We start from the raw sequence: 12708 nt of genomic DNA, 5'->3' as shown, positions 1-12708 counted from the left end.
ATATTGATAATAAGCAAACAACCATGGAAAACTTGCCCCATAGGAGGGCAGTCTCTCGATTTCCTTCACTGGCAGGGGTGATGGTCCTTGTTCCTGGGTGGAGGAAGTGTTGCCTAGCAGAGAAGCAACTTCCTTGAAGGAGCTGGGGAAATAGGGAGAAGTGGAGACCACTGGGTAGGGATGGGAAGGAGAGCTAGGGGAGGAGGCGCTGGAACCTAGGGCAGCCGCTGCCGCGGGGTCGAGCCCGACAGGTTCCAGCCATTCCCCTCACCCCTCTCCACGCCTCCCGGGTTTTCCCCTAGGCTCAGGGTTTCCTGTTTCAGTTCTCAGTTGTCTCCAGCAGCAGGTGCTCGTTTGCCAAGCTCGCACCGGAGGAAGCGAAGGAGAAGGGGGAAAGAGGGACTGGAAGGAGGAAGCGGCACAGAGGCGGCCGCGGCTGCGGGGCTGGCAGACAAGGACGGCGGCGGCTGGCGAGAGAGCTGGCTCCGCTCTCGCCCTGGGAGCAGCAGGGCGGGCGGCGGGCTGATCCCAGGGCCTGGGTGCGCCCGAGCCGGAGCCCGGTGCGCGGCCCGGCGGGCGAACGGGTGGCATGGGGGAACCTCCCGCTCGCCCCGCGCCCTAGTGGCGGACGCGGCGGCCCAGGGCTGAGGAGAGGCGGCTGGCCGCCAGAGGGCCCTGGGGCCGCCCCGGTTCCCACCCGGGTTCCCGGCGTGCTGTGATGGCTGCTGAGCAGAGACTGCAAGTAGGTTGACAACAGATACGCGCGCGTCTGTGGGCCGAGTTGTGCAAACCGGGGGAGGGCGCGCGGGCGAGCGGACGAGCGGGTGCGGCTCCGCACCGGGAGGCCGAGGTGGCCGCAGTCGCTGCGGGCCCCGCCGCCCGCTCGCCGCTTCCTGGCGGGGTCGGCCATGTGGGGTGGCGGCCCGCGGGTCTGTCTCTTGGGAAGGGGGTAACGGCAGCCGGGGTGGCCCCGAGGGGGGACGCAGAGAAGAGGGCCGCTGACCGAAGTCCGCTCGCTCGCGCCGGCGGAGGGGCCAGGCGATCACAGGCCCCGGCGGGCGGGTCTCCCGAAGGGCGAGTGGCTGACACCCCGCGGCTGCCGCGGCCCAGGCGGGGGCGCGCAGAAAACCCAGCGCGTCCTGCCGGCAAGCAGAGCCCACCCCGCTGGGATCTCGGGAAACCAGAGGCCGGGAGCTCGGCCCCGGGGCCTAGGGCACCGGTCCGCTCCGCCCGCCCCAGGGCACCGCCACCGAACATGGAAGCGAGCTCAGGCGCCCCGGATGGAGCTGGACCCGCAGCCCTGAGGCTCAGACCGTCGCGCACTTGTAGGGTGAGGCATCCTCCGACATCTCAGACCCAGCCCTGGCCATTCGCTTTTATTATCCATCTCCTCCATTCAAACCTCCACCACCTCGGGCCGGCCCTAACCCAGACCCATCAGCCCTCCTCTTCCCTCCTGCACTCTTGACCCCTCCCTCTCCAGCCAAGTCCTCCTCCCCCTTTTTTTCTCCACTCTGCGTTTCTTTTAGCTTGACAGGTTTAAATTTTCAACTCCCTATAAAAAGGTGCTGCATACATAACTTGGAGAAACGAATCTAAGCTGTCTCGTTGCACCCCCTTAATGTCCTCTTTAAGCAAAAAAAAAAAGCTTTAGTACTTATTACTGATCCACGTTTCTTGCCATTTGGGTAAATGTTAACCTATCCTGGTTTGTGCTCTACATTTTGTAATAGAGACAAAATACGAATACAGATTTAAGGAAAGTTTCCCTATTGGTTACAAGACTGTGTTAGAGTATTTCCAGTCCCATGAGATGCTTAATTATCGATCCAATTTTTATCATCACAAAAAAGATGTAGATATTGCATATTTAGAAACTTAGTAAAATTATTCAGGTCTTCATTTATTTCCCCAATTTTGTTTTTATACAGCAAACTATAAATGAAAAACAGTAACTATATCTATCTGAAACACATTTAAGTCTTAATATTTCTAGAGCATAGAGTGATTTTAATTTATTTCATCACATATGAAATTAATTATAGCAGCAACTTCATTATCTGATGTTCATAAAGATAGTTTCATCAATATGTTAAGTTGTACTGCTAAAACTGTTTAATATTCTAAATCAATGTTAAATCATTTTTTTTAGCATCTCAAAAAAATGGGCAGTAAGTGGACAATGGGCATGATGGGTTTCCTAGAGAAAGTTAACTCAGTGGGTGACTAGATTCAAACAGGCTTGACTTCTGCTTTGGACTCATAATTACCTAATAATGTTGATTAAACATAAAAGTGTGTGTGTTGGAAGACTGAAGTTGGAAGGTGTTTGTTTAATATGATTCTAATTTGGGGCTAAGAAATAGTTTTAACAATTTAACACTACAGACTTAGTGAGAGTACATTTACTGGAAAGCAAGTTAGTGGACTGAGATGCAATATCATTCGTTACTGAATCACACCACAGACTGGCTAAGAATCTAGTAGCTTAGCAAAAATTAATGAATGTGTTTTGTGAAAATCAACTTGCTATATGAATTAACAATAAAAAATCTGATATTTTTGTAAAGGAAAAAAAAGCACCTCCAAGTATTCATAAAAAAAGAATACCTGTTATACCACATTACAGTGCACAAGGATCCAGGTTGAGCCCTGGTCCCCACATAAAGGGAGAAAGCTTCACAAGTGGAAAGCAGTGCTGCAGGTATCTCTCTCTCTCTCTCTCTCTCTCTCTCTCTTTTGCCTCCAGGTTATTACTGGGGCTCAGTGCCTGCACTATGTATCCACTGCTCCTGGAGGCTTTTCCCCCCCTTATTTCCCTTTCTTTCTTTCTTTCTTTCTAGAATAGGACAGAGAGGAGGGGAAGACAGAGAGGGGAAGAAAAAGATAGCCACCTGAAGACCTGCTTCACCACTTAAGAGGTGAGCCCCCCCTGCAGGTGGGGAGTCAGAGGTTTAAACCAGGTCCTTGCACTTAGTATTCTGTGCGCTTAACTCGGTGCACTACCACTCACACACACACCCCTTTTCCTTTCTATCTCTCTTCCCTCTAGGTTTCTCTCTGTATCATATATGTGTGTGTGTGTGTGTGTGTGTGTGTATATATATGTATATATATATATATATACATATATATATATATAAAATGTTATAAACCTAGGAAAATGCCTCTTCATACTTGTCTCTATTTACCTGTCACCCCCCCAATTTGGCGATCTTATTTTCAGTTATCTAAACCAGGTACTCTAAAAATAATCAGGTCTAATAAGTGTGTATCCATAATTTAAAATGTTTAAGTATTTTTTATCTAGTTTAAGGATGTGTTTCAAAGTAAGTTACAATTCTACTTCTAGCATTTTGTCATACAAAAGTACTCAACTGTTACAAGCAAAGTAAGTGACCTTTTAAGCACAAGATCAGTATTTTTTTCTTTTTTCTTTTGTTTTAATATTTATTTATTCCCTTTTGTTGCCCTTGTTGTTTTATTGTTGTAGTTATTGTTGTCGTTATTGATGTCGTCGTTGTTGGATAGGACAGAGAGAAATCGAGAGAGGAGGGGAAGACAAAGAGGGGGAGAGAAAGACAGACACTTGCAGACCTGCTTCACCGCGTGAAGCGACTCCCCTGCAGATGGTCCTTGCGCTTTGCACCACGTTCGCTTAACCCACTGCGCTACCGCCCAACTCCCAAGATCAGTATTTTTATAAATTTTGAATACTGAAAGACTAATGAAGGTAGGGATAGATAGCATAATGAATATGCAAAGAGACTCTCCTGGCTGAAGCTCCCAAGTCCCAGATTCAGTCCCCTGCTCCACCGTAACCCAGAGATGAGCATTGCTCTGTTTAAAAAATAAATAAAATAAAATAAATTCTGATGAAGGTGAGGGAGTTAACATAATGTTTATGCAAACAGACTCTCATATCTGAGGCTCTAAGGTCCTAGGTTCAATCCCCCCATCACTGTAAGTCAGAGCTGAGCAGTGCTCTGGTTAAAAAAAAAGAAGAGGAGGAGAAGGAGAAGAAAAAAGAAAAAGAAATTGAATGAAACTATTTTGTTATAATGGAAATATTAAAGAATAGGAAACAGAAACTTGGAATGTTAGTGTGCTGATGGGAGTTTTTGTTAGTCACTTCCTTCTCTACATTTTTGTTGCAATTACCAGACTAATAGAAATATTCTGTTTTACTGCTTCTTTGGAGCTATGCTTTCATGAATTCCATCTGTCAAATTAGACCCCAAATATTTAGTGAAAATATTATTTAATTTTTTAACTAACTTTATTTGTTGGATAAGAGACAGAAATAATCGAGAGGGGAGGGGGGAGATAAAAGAGGGAGAAAAGAGAGGGAAGATACCTGTAGCACTGCTTTACCACTTGCAAAGCTTTCCCCCTGCAGGTGAGAGCTGGGGGCTTAAACCTGGGTCCTTGTGCATTGTAAGATGTGCACTCAACCAAGTGTGCCACTACCTGGCCCCTTGAAATTATTTTTCTCATTCTGCAGCTGGGATGTAAAATGTTGCCATAATTTTATCCTTTTGTTTTAGAAAATAGGTTTATATATTGATTGATCTGCAGTTACTGATCATTCAAGACCAGTAAATATGTTCCCTTACTAATAATCATTTAATATCAATCTATTGATAGATGCTGTGTAAGGCCTCCAACTTCAAAAAAGGGAAATTATGAACATACAGGACATATCTCTATGTGCAGTGTACTAAGTACCATAAAAAGTAAGAAATTCAGGTTCTATTGAAGGCCGCATACCAGGCCTTAAGTAGGATCCAGGTAGGTCACACTGAGTGGGATTTACAGCTGATAACTATGAGTCAAGGGAAATGGGGTGGTTGGTCCAAGTGTCTGGAGTATTCTGCAGACGATGGGAATGAATAGTGAGTGATTAACATGGCAAAGTTTCAAGGTAAAGTTTATTTTTGGAGGGAGGAGAAAAATATTAAATATCTATTAAATCAGGATTAGATATTTGAATGTAAAATATTAACATTCTGGTGTTTGATCTCCAGTCTAAGCTTTTTATGTGTTAAGTACTAAATAAGCCTCCTAGACCTACAACATGCTCATACCTTTACAAAGCTAATGTGATGAGTAATTGAGTATGGTCTGTTTGTTTTACCAGAGGACTGTTCAGTTCTGGCTTACTGTGGTAGAGGGGATTGAACCTGCGACCTTGGAGCCTCAGACATGAGAGTCTATTTGCATAAACATTATGCTATCTCTCCGACCCAAATGTGATGATGATGATGATGATGATAATAATAATAATAATAATCTATTTCATACCAGAATACATTTCCAGTATCTAACTATGGGGTTACTGAAGTAATTAAGGTAACATGAAAAGTGCACACTGGCTGGCACATAGCAATTGTTGGAACTGATGGCATAAAGATAACTGAGATCTGTGATTCTCTACCTGCTTTGGCACTTATAGCTGAAATATCTATTCCGTATTGTGCATTGATGTATCAGGCACTATGCTTGTATGCTGCCTTTATTATATTCATTTCGTCACTGGGCAATCCTAAGACACAAAAAATTTATTAAAAACTTGCTCTAAGTCCCAAAGCTAGGAAGTTGTAGACGAGCGAGTTTGAACCTATGCAGTGAATTTATAACTTACACCATTACCATTGATCACTGGGCAGTTTTACTTTGGTATGATTCTATTTTTAGTTCCCTAAAAAGTCTGGCATTATGTATACTTATATATTAATAATCAATGTTGGAAAATTAAGAGATGTGTGATAGTTGGCACTATAAATATGGAAGATAAAGAGAATTGTACCATTTTGTCCTCTACAAAGTACTCCAGTAGCTATAGAACACAAAAAGTACTTTCTGGACAGAATTTAAAAGTAAATGAATCAGGAAGTTGGGCGGTGGTGCAGCAGGTTAAGTGCAGGTGGCGCAAAGCACAAAGGCTGGTGTAAGGATCCTAGTTCGAGCCACTGGCTCCCCACCTGCAGGGGCGTCGCTTCATAGGTGGTGAAGCAGGTCTGCAGATGTCTATCTTTTTCTCCCCCTGCCTTCCCCCTCCTCTCTCCATTTCTCTCCTATCCAACAACAATGACATCAATAACAACAATGATAACTACAACAACAATAAAAAACAACAAGCAACAAAAGGGAAAATAAATAAATATAAATTAAGAAAAAAAAAACGAATCAAGCTTTTTCAGCACATTGCTTAAGTCTACAGGAAAATAATCCAGAGGGGGATATGGAACTCTGGTGGTGGGAATTGTGTGGAACTGTACCCCTTTTATCCTATGGTCTTGTTTATCATTACTAAATCAATAATTTTTTAAATGGAAAAAAACTATAAAAATAATCCAGAAACTTTTCATTGTAACAAGACAAATGTCTTAATAGCTGTGAATTCCACAAAAAGGAGTAAGACTTTTTATGAGTACTTTCTTTTTATAACTCTTACCTCTGATGAAATAAGAGAGAAGTACAGTATAAAGAATTTTAAAGCACCCGTAGTTCTGTAACCCCTAGAAACTAATTTAACATTATGGTGGGTTTCTTTTTAATTCTTTTATACATTGATGGAGGACTGTTTTACTTTCTTAAAATGAAAACAGACTGATAAACCCAGGTTTACATCATAACACTAACTATAACTTATGCCTAATGAACTAACCTAAAGCCAAACTCACAAACAGATCTATGAACACTGAAAATATTCTACCTTTAAGATACTGATGAGATCCATAAGTATGAACAGAGAATAAGTAAAAAGTCCTAAGGTCTTCCTACTTACCTGGATCATTTTTTCCTACCCCCTCTCACTGTTAGCTGGACTCACACACACATTATTTGGACTTCCACTTCCATGTTAATTGGCTTACGCCATTGTGGCTTAAGATATATAGCAGTAGGTAACACTGTGTCAACGTTATTCCAACTGCTCAACTCAAGTTCTACATTCATATCAAGTATGTCAATATGTCTTTGCTGATGAGGAAACCTAACCAATGTGGTTAAATAACTTTCAAAGTCTCACAATTACTGGTGGGAGATGGAGGCTCCCAAGTTATTTTTTTAAGTTATTTTTTTTTAACTTGTTACTGGATAGAGACAGAGAGAAATTGAGAGAGAAGGGGGAGATAGAGAAGAAAAGAGACAGAGACACCTGCAGACCTGCTTTACCACCTGTAAAGTGACTCCCCTGCAGGTGGGGAGCCAGGGGCTCGAACCAGGATCCTAACCGGTCCTTGCTCTTTGCGCCACATGCGCTTAACCCGCTGTGCTACTGCCTGACTCCAGGCTCCCAGGTTAGTTTTAACCAACTATTGAGATCTCTGTAGCCTAATATATATTAATAAATTCATATGTTAGTATGACATTTAAGCAATATAATGGAGTCATTTTTCTTGGCAGCTTGGTTCCAAAAAGATGCCTCTCTAGTATAGTTAGAATCACAGTGTTTACTGAGCTTTATATCCCATTTTTCATTCTCCATTTATACAATAAGGATGCCAACATGGCATTAAAATCTTCATTTTCTTCCTAGAAAAGTGTCACTTTATTCAATCATACTTCTATTTTAGACATTTGATTTTTTTTTTAATATTTATGGTGAAAAAGAGAAGCCAAAGCACTATATTAGTACAAGTAGCACAGGAACTGGTCTGTGGTATACATGTCCAGCACCCTACCGGCTCAAATATTTCCCCAGCTGTAACATTTTTTACCATTATTTTAACTTCCTAGTGCTTTTATTTTTAAATGTTGTGTGGGGACTTCATATGTTATATTACCATCCAGCCCCCCCCCCTTTTTTCATTGTTTTAGAAAGAGGGAAGAGAGGACAGAGAATACACACCACATCACTGTACCATTCATGGAATTTCCTTGGTGCTGTCCATGGTGGTACTGCAGCTTGAGCTTCTTCTTCTAGCGTTTGCCCTTCTTCCGTAGCCAGTCAACAGCGTCTGGTTGAGCCTGATGTAAAGTTTCGAGACCTCCTTTGAATCTGGAGAGGTGGCAGTCGTTGACTATGTGGGTCATAGTCTGTATGTAGCCGCAGGGGCAGTTCGGGTCGTCTCTGGCTCCCCAGCGATGGAACATAGCGGCGCACCGGCCATGGCCTGTTCGATAGCGATTGAGGAGGGCCCAATCATAACGTGCTAGGTCAAAGCCGGGTTGACGCTTGCAGGGGTCTGTGATGAGGTGTTTGTTCTTTACCTCAGCTGACTGCCAACTCTGTTTCCAAGAGACTGGAACAGAGAAGTTCAGTGTAGGCGTAGGGGACCAGATTGGGTGACGAGATGTCAAGTGTTGGACAGGGTGGGCGAAGATATCTGCGTATATTGGCAGGTCTGGTCGAGCGTAGACGTGGGAAATGAACTTAGATGATGCCACATCCCGACGAATATCTGGCGGGGCGGCGGCTTGAGCTATCTCTTAGTTCCTCTTCAGGTACAAAGTTTAGTTAAAATGTTTTTTTTTTCTGTATCTGTGTTCTTAGCATTGATTCCTACAATCAAGGTGTGTGTGTGTGTGTGTGTGTGTGTGTGTGTGTGTGTGTGTGTGTGTGTGTGCATAATAGTAATGCAAAAGACATTCATGCCTGAGATTCTTAAGTTCAATTCCCACACTACCATAAGCAAGGCCTGAGCAGTGTTCTGGTAAAAAGTAAATTAAATAAATAAATCTAAATCAATATCCAGACATTATGATGTGATTTCTCAAAAAATACACACATTTGCCATAGGGGAAGGATTGGGGAAGATTAGTTGGCACATGCAAGGACCTCATTCAAACAAGAATTCACTACTCTGGGCCAACTTCTTCAGAGAGAGACTAATTATAGTATCACCATGGTGTGTGCTGGAGGATCTTAGCTGGGCTGTGTACATGGCTAGGCAGGTCTCTCATGTTGGTACTAGGAAGACTATCATAAAAGTAAATGTTTCTAAAAATTACTTTTCAAAGTCTTTTAGAGGAAAACATTACTTACTGTTTTAAATGGAAGAATCTGTATGTATAAATTATATTTTACTATTGTAAATAGCATGCAACCTATAATCTTGTGAAATTTAATAACTAGCATTAGGTTTTTATTAGGAGAACGAAGTACAGTATTATTAAGCACTTAGAGTAGCAGTTTCATTTTATAACAATACTAGAAAGCCTACAAATCTATATTTATCATCCAGGTGATAAGAGTTGAAGCCTAGAGATTTTAAGTAACATGGACAAACATTAGATTTTTTAAAATTTATTCTACAATAAACAGCGATGCTTATTATTATATTTTCTTTTTTAAAACATTGGAACAATAGAATTAAATGTTTGTTTGTCTTTTAGTCCAGTGATTTATAGCAGTGACTTTTGGGTTTTGTAGTTGTTTTGTTTTATCATTGGGACTCACTGCTTCAGGCCTACTTTCTCAGATAGTGACAGAGATGGGAAAACACCACACACAGCACCTAAGCGTTTTCCATGCACTGAGAGCCAGGTTCAAAGCTAAACTGCAGGGGACCAGGTGATAGCACGCTCAGTTGAATGCATATGCTACACTCTGCAAGAACCCGGGTCCAAGCCTCTTTCCCCAAACTGCAAAGGGAAGCTTCATGAGTGATGAAGCAGTAGTGAAGGTGTCTCTCATTTTCTCTCCCACTCTGTCTCCCCCTTCCATCTCAGTTTCCTTGTCTCTATCCAATTCATTGAATAAATAAAATATTTTTTTTAATTTCATTTTAGAAAAGCTAGACTGTGGGCATGACAAAGCAGGTACATTATCCAGGTGAGCTACCTTGCAGGTCCTCTTTTTTCTTGATGTTAGCTGCTCTTTGCTGACCTTTCTACTTCCTCACTTTATTTTAAAGTACATGCCTTCTTGAAGCTATGAAACTGAAAGACAACAGGTAAAATATGTCTAATGAATGAAAGTATTTACATAGCAAATAAAGTTCTGCAGCATCTCCGATAGCCCAACGTGGTGAAGTGCAAGATAGCACAATGTGGAGAAAGCCGTAGGGTCTCTGAGATCAACTCACCATGGATTTGAGCTTCAGTTCTGCCTCTTACTGGCTGTGACCCTCATTACACTGAATTTCTTTTTTATTTATTTTTATTTATCAAAAACTATGTACTTTCCAGAGCTGTTTTCACTGACTCAAGATAGTAAATATAAAACTTACAGGCACACAGAAGGCACTCAGTGTTACAGAAAATGACAATAGTATCTTCTGACTTGATTGGACAGTAGCTTTCTTTTCTTTTTTTTTAACTTTTTTATTATATTTATTTTCCCTTTTGTTGCCCTTGTTGTTGTTGTTGTTATTGATATTGTCGTTGTTGGATAGGACAGAGAGAAATGGAGAGAGGAAGAGAGAAAGATAGACACCTGCAGACCTGCTTCACCACCTGTGAAGGGACTCCCCTACAGGTGGGGACCCAGGGCTTTGCGCCACTTGCACTGAAATGCTGAGCTATTGCACGACTCCCTCTTTTTTTTTTTAACATACTTATTCACTGTCCTGTAACTGTGCTTTGAGTAATTGGGAACACCAGATATAAAATTTCTGTAAAGGCAAGTTTACTGCTACTGCTCTAATATCAACTTATATTTTAGATTTTCAAAGGGCTTTCAAGTCTATTACTGAATGTCATTTTAGTGTGAAGCTAAAAGTAGTTTTGCTCTTTATTCTTAGTTATCTGTATTCATTTCCTTTTTTAAAAAATTTATTTATTAATGAGAAAGGAGGAGAGAGAGAAAGAACCAGACATCACTCTGGTACATGTGCTGCTGGGGACCTAAATTAGGACCTCACACACGAGCCCAATGCCTCCCCCCTGCGCCACCTCCCAGACCACCTGTACACATTTCCTTTTGAAAATTATGTGGGCTTAGTTTTCTCCTTCTGTGACTTAAGTCTGTTTCAGATCCTGGCTTTTATTTTATTTTTATTATTATGTACACTTACAGGGACCATGTTTCCCATGTATTTGAAGCTGCTTCTTAGTTGCTAACTTACACATTTTTGTTGTTGTTTTTCATCTTTAAGTCACTTTCAATTATCCCACTGAGGCATTAAGCATATGTATCAAATACTTTCTAGAATTTTGCTGTAATTTTAGATTAGTACAAATCTGAAAGGCTTAAAACATGCAATTAGTTATTTATTTTGGTAAAGTAGGTGTTATTTATTTTTGCTAAGATAGAATAAAGTGTTAAGTAACTCAGAAACTGAGCATAAAGTAAGGTCTACTAAACTTAACAGTATCATGTATGCATAGGAAAAGTACTTTTAAATAAAGGAAATGTCTTTTAAACAGCATTTCTGGGGCTTTCTGACTGCTTTATTATACCTTTTGAAATTAAATTTTGATGCTCAAGATTAGCATGCTAGAGGCAAGAGGTCCTAGTTCAGTCCCTATCACTGAACAGTAAGTCCCAGAACTAAGTTATATTCTGATCTCACTCCTGCTTGCACTCTCTAAAAACAGATATTTTAAAAATAAAGTTAAATTTTGAGTTTGATCTTTTAATGTGTTTATTTCATCATGTTTTTAAAATAAAGAGCATTATAAACTATTAATGAAATGGAGATTATTTAAAAGTTTTGGTATCAGTTCTTAATTTTTAATAATCTTTTCGTCAGGGTCAGCAAGGGATCTCACTTGGGTGACAAAGCACCTGCTGTGTCATGTACACAACCTGAGTTCCAGCCCATCCCCGCCTACACTGGAGGAAGCCTCAGTGCTATGCGATCTTTCCATTTCTCCCTCTGTCTTTTTATTTCTTTCTGAAAAAGTCTACTTGGAGGAGTAAAGAAGCCATGGCAGTGACAAAAATATTAATATTTTAGTTAATTTAGACATTAAAATTTTGTATGCGTATATAATTTCTTCTTGCCATTTATTCAGTATACTATATTTTCCTGTTCATTAAATGCCCTTCAAATATTATATTAATATAACTGTATATAACATTTTCAAGCACAGCAATTTAACCAAGTTCATACTGTTGACTATCTACTAGACAATCAGATTTTCTCTAGAAAAGTTGCACCAAGTGATGTGTCTAATAGCAATGCCCAAGTGTCCATTCTCTGCACGTATTCCTACTTCCTCACACAATCGATGTTAGTCTGACAGAGAAGCACAGGCATAATAGTATTTAGAAGCTTATTCTTCTCAGAGAGACTAGGTCTGAGTGCCTGTTTGGACACTTACTGGCTATATGACTTGGGAAAATTTGTTATTTCACTCAGTCTTAATGTCTTTACTTTTCTGTAAAGTGGCAATAATAATACTATTTATTATGGTGACATCATGCAATACCATGTCTGTGGATTAACTGATGATAGATAAATTAAAGCATTAAAGTCCTTGAGAGGTGTTAGCTGTCATCATTTTCTTATTTATTTTTGCCACCAGGGTTATCACTGAAGATCAGTGCCTCCAAGACTCCACTGCTTCTGGCAACCATTTTTTTCCTTCTTTAGATAGAGTAAAAGGCATGAGAAATAGAGAAACAGAGCAGAGATACCAAAGCACTGCTCCCTCCACTGCTTATGAAACCTCCCCCCCTGCAGATGTACCCATATGGTAATCCACAGTTCAAACCTGGTTCTCCATGCATGGTAAAAGTGTGTGCACTACTATGTAAGCTACCCACCCATCCCTGTCACTATTTATGGTGGGTGAGATTACTCCTCGTTATAC

The 12708-nt window shown here is 41.0% G+C and overlaps 1 protein-coding gene across 1 annotated transcript in view; it reads left to right on the top strand.

Moving 5' to 3' along the window:
- The first annotated feature begins 335 nt into the window (after positions 1-335).
- ZC3H12C (zinc finger CCCH-type containing 12C) overlaps positions 336-12708 on the top strand; it is a 54139-nt gene continuing 41766 nt past the window's right edge. Inside the window, exon 1 of the mRNA XM_060180112.1 lies at positions 336-742. Coding sequence (XP_060036095.1) covers positions 719-742 — 24 coding nt within the window. The 5' untranslated portion in view covers positions 336-718. The remainder of the gene's footprint in view (positions 743-12708) is intronic.

This window comes from Erinaceus europaeus, chromosome 20 (assembly GCF_950295315.1).
Source record: "Erinaceus europaeus chromosome 20, mEriEur2.1, whole genome shotgun sequence".
NCBI classification, from domain to species: Eukaryota; Metazoa; Chordata; class Mammalia; order Eulipotyphla; family Erinaceidae; genus Erinaceus; species Erinaceus europaeus.
Note: the sequence above shows the minus strand (reverse complement) of the source record. Positions and strands in the feature narration are given on the sequence as shown.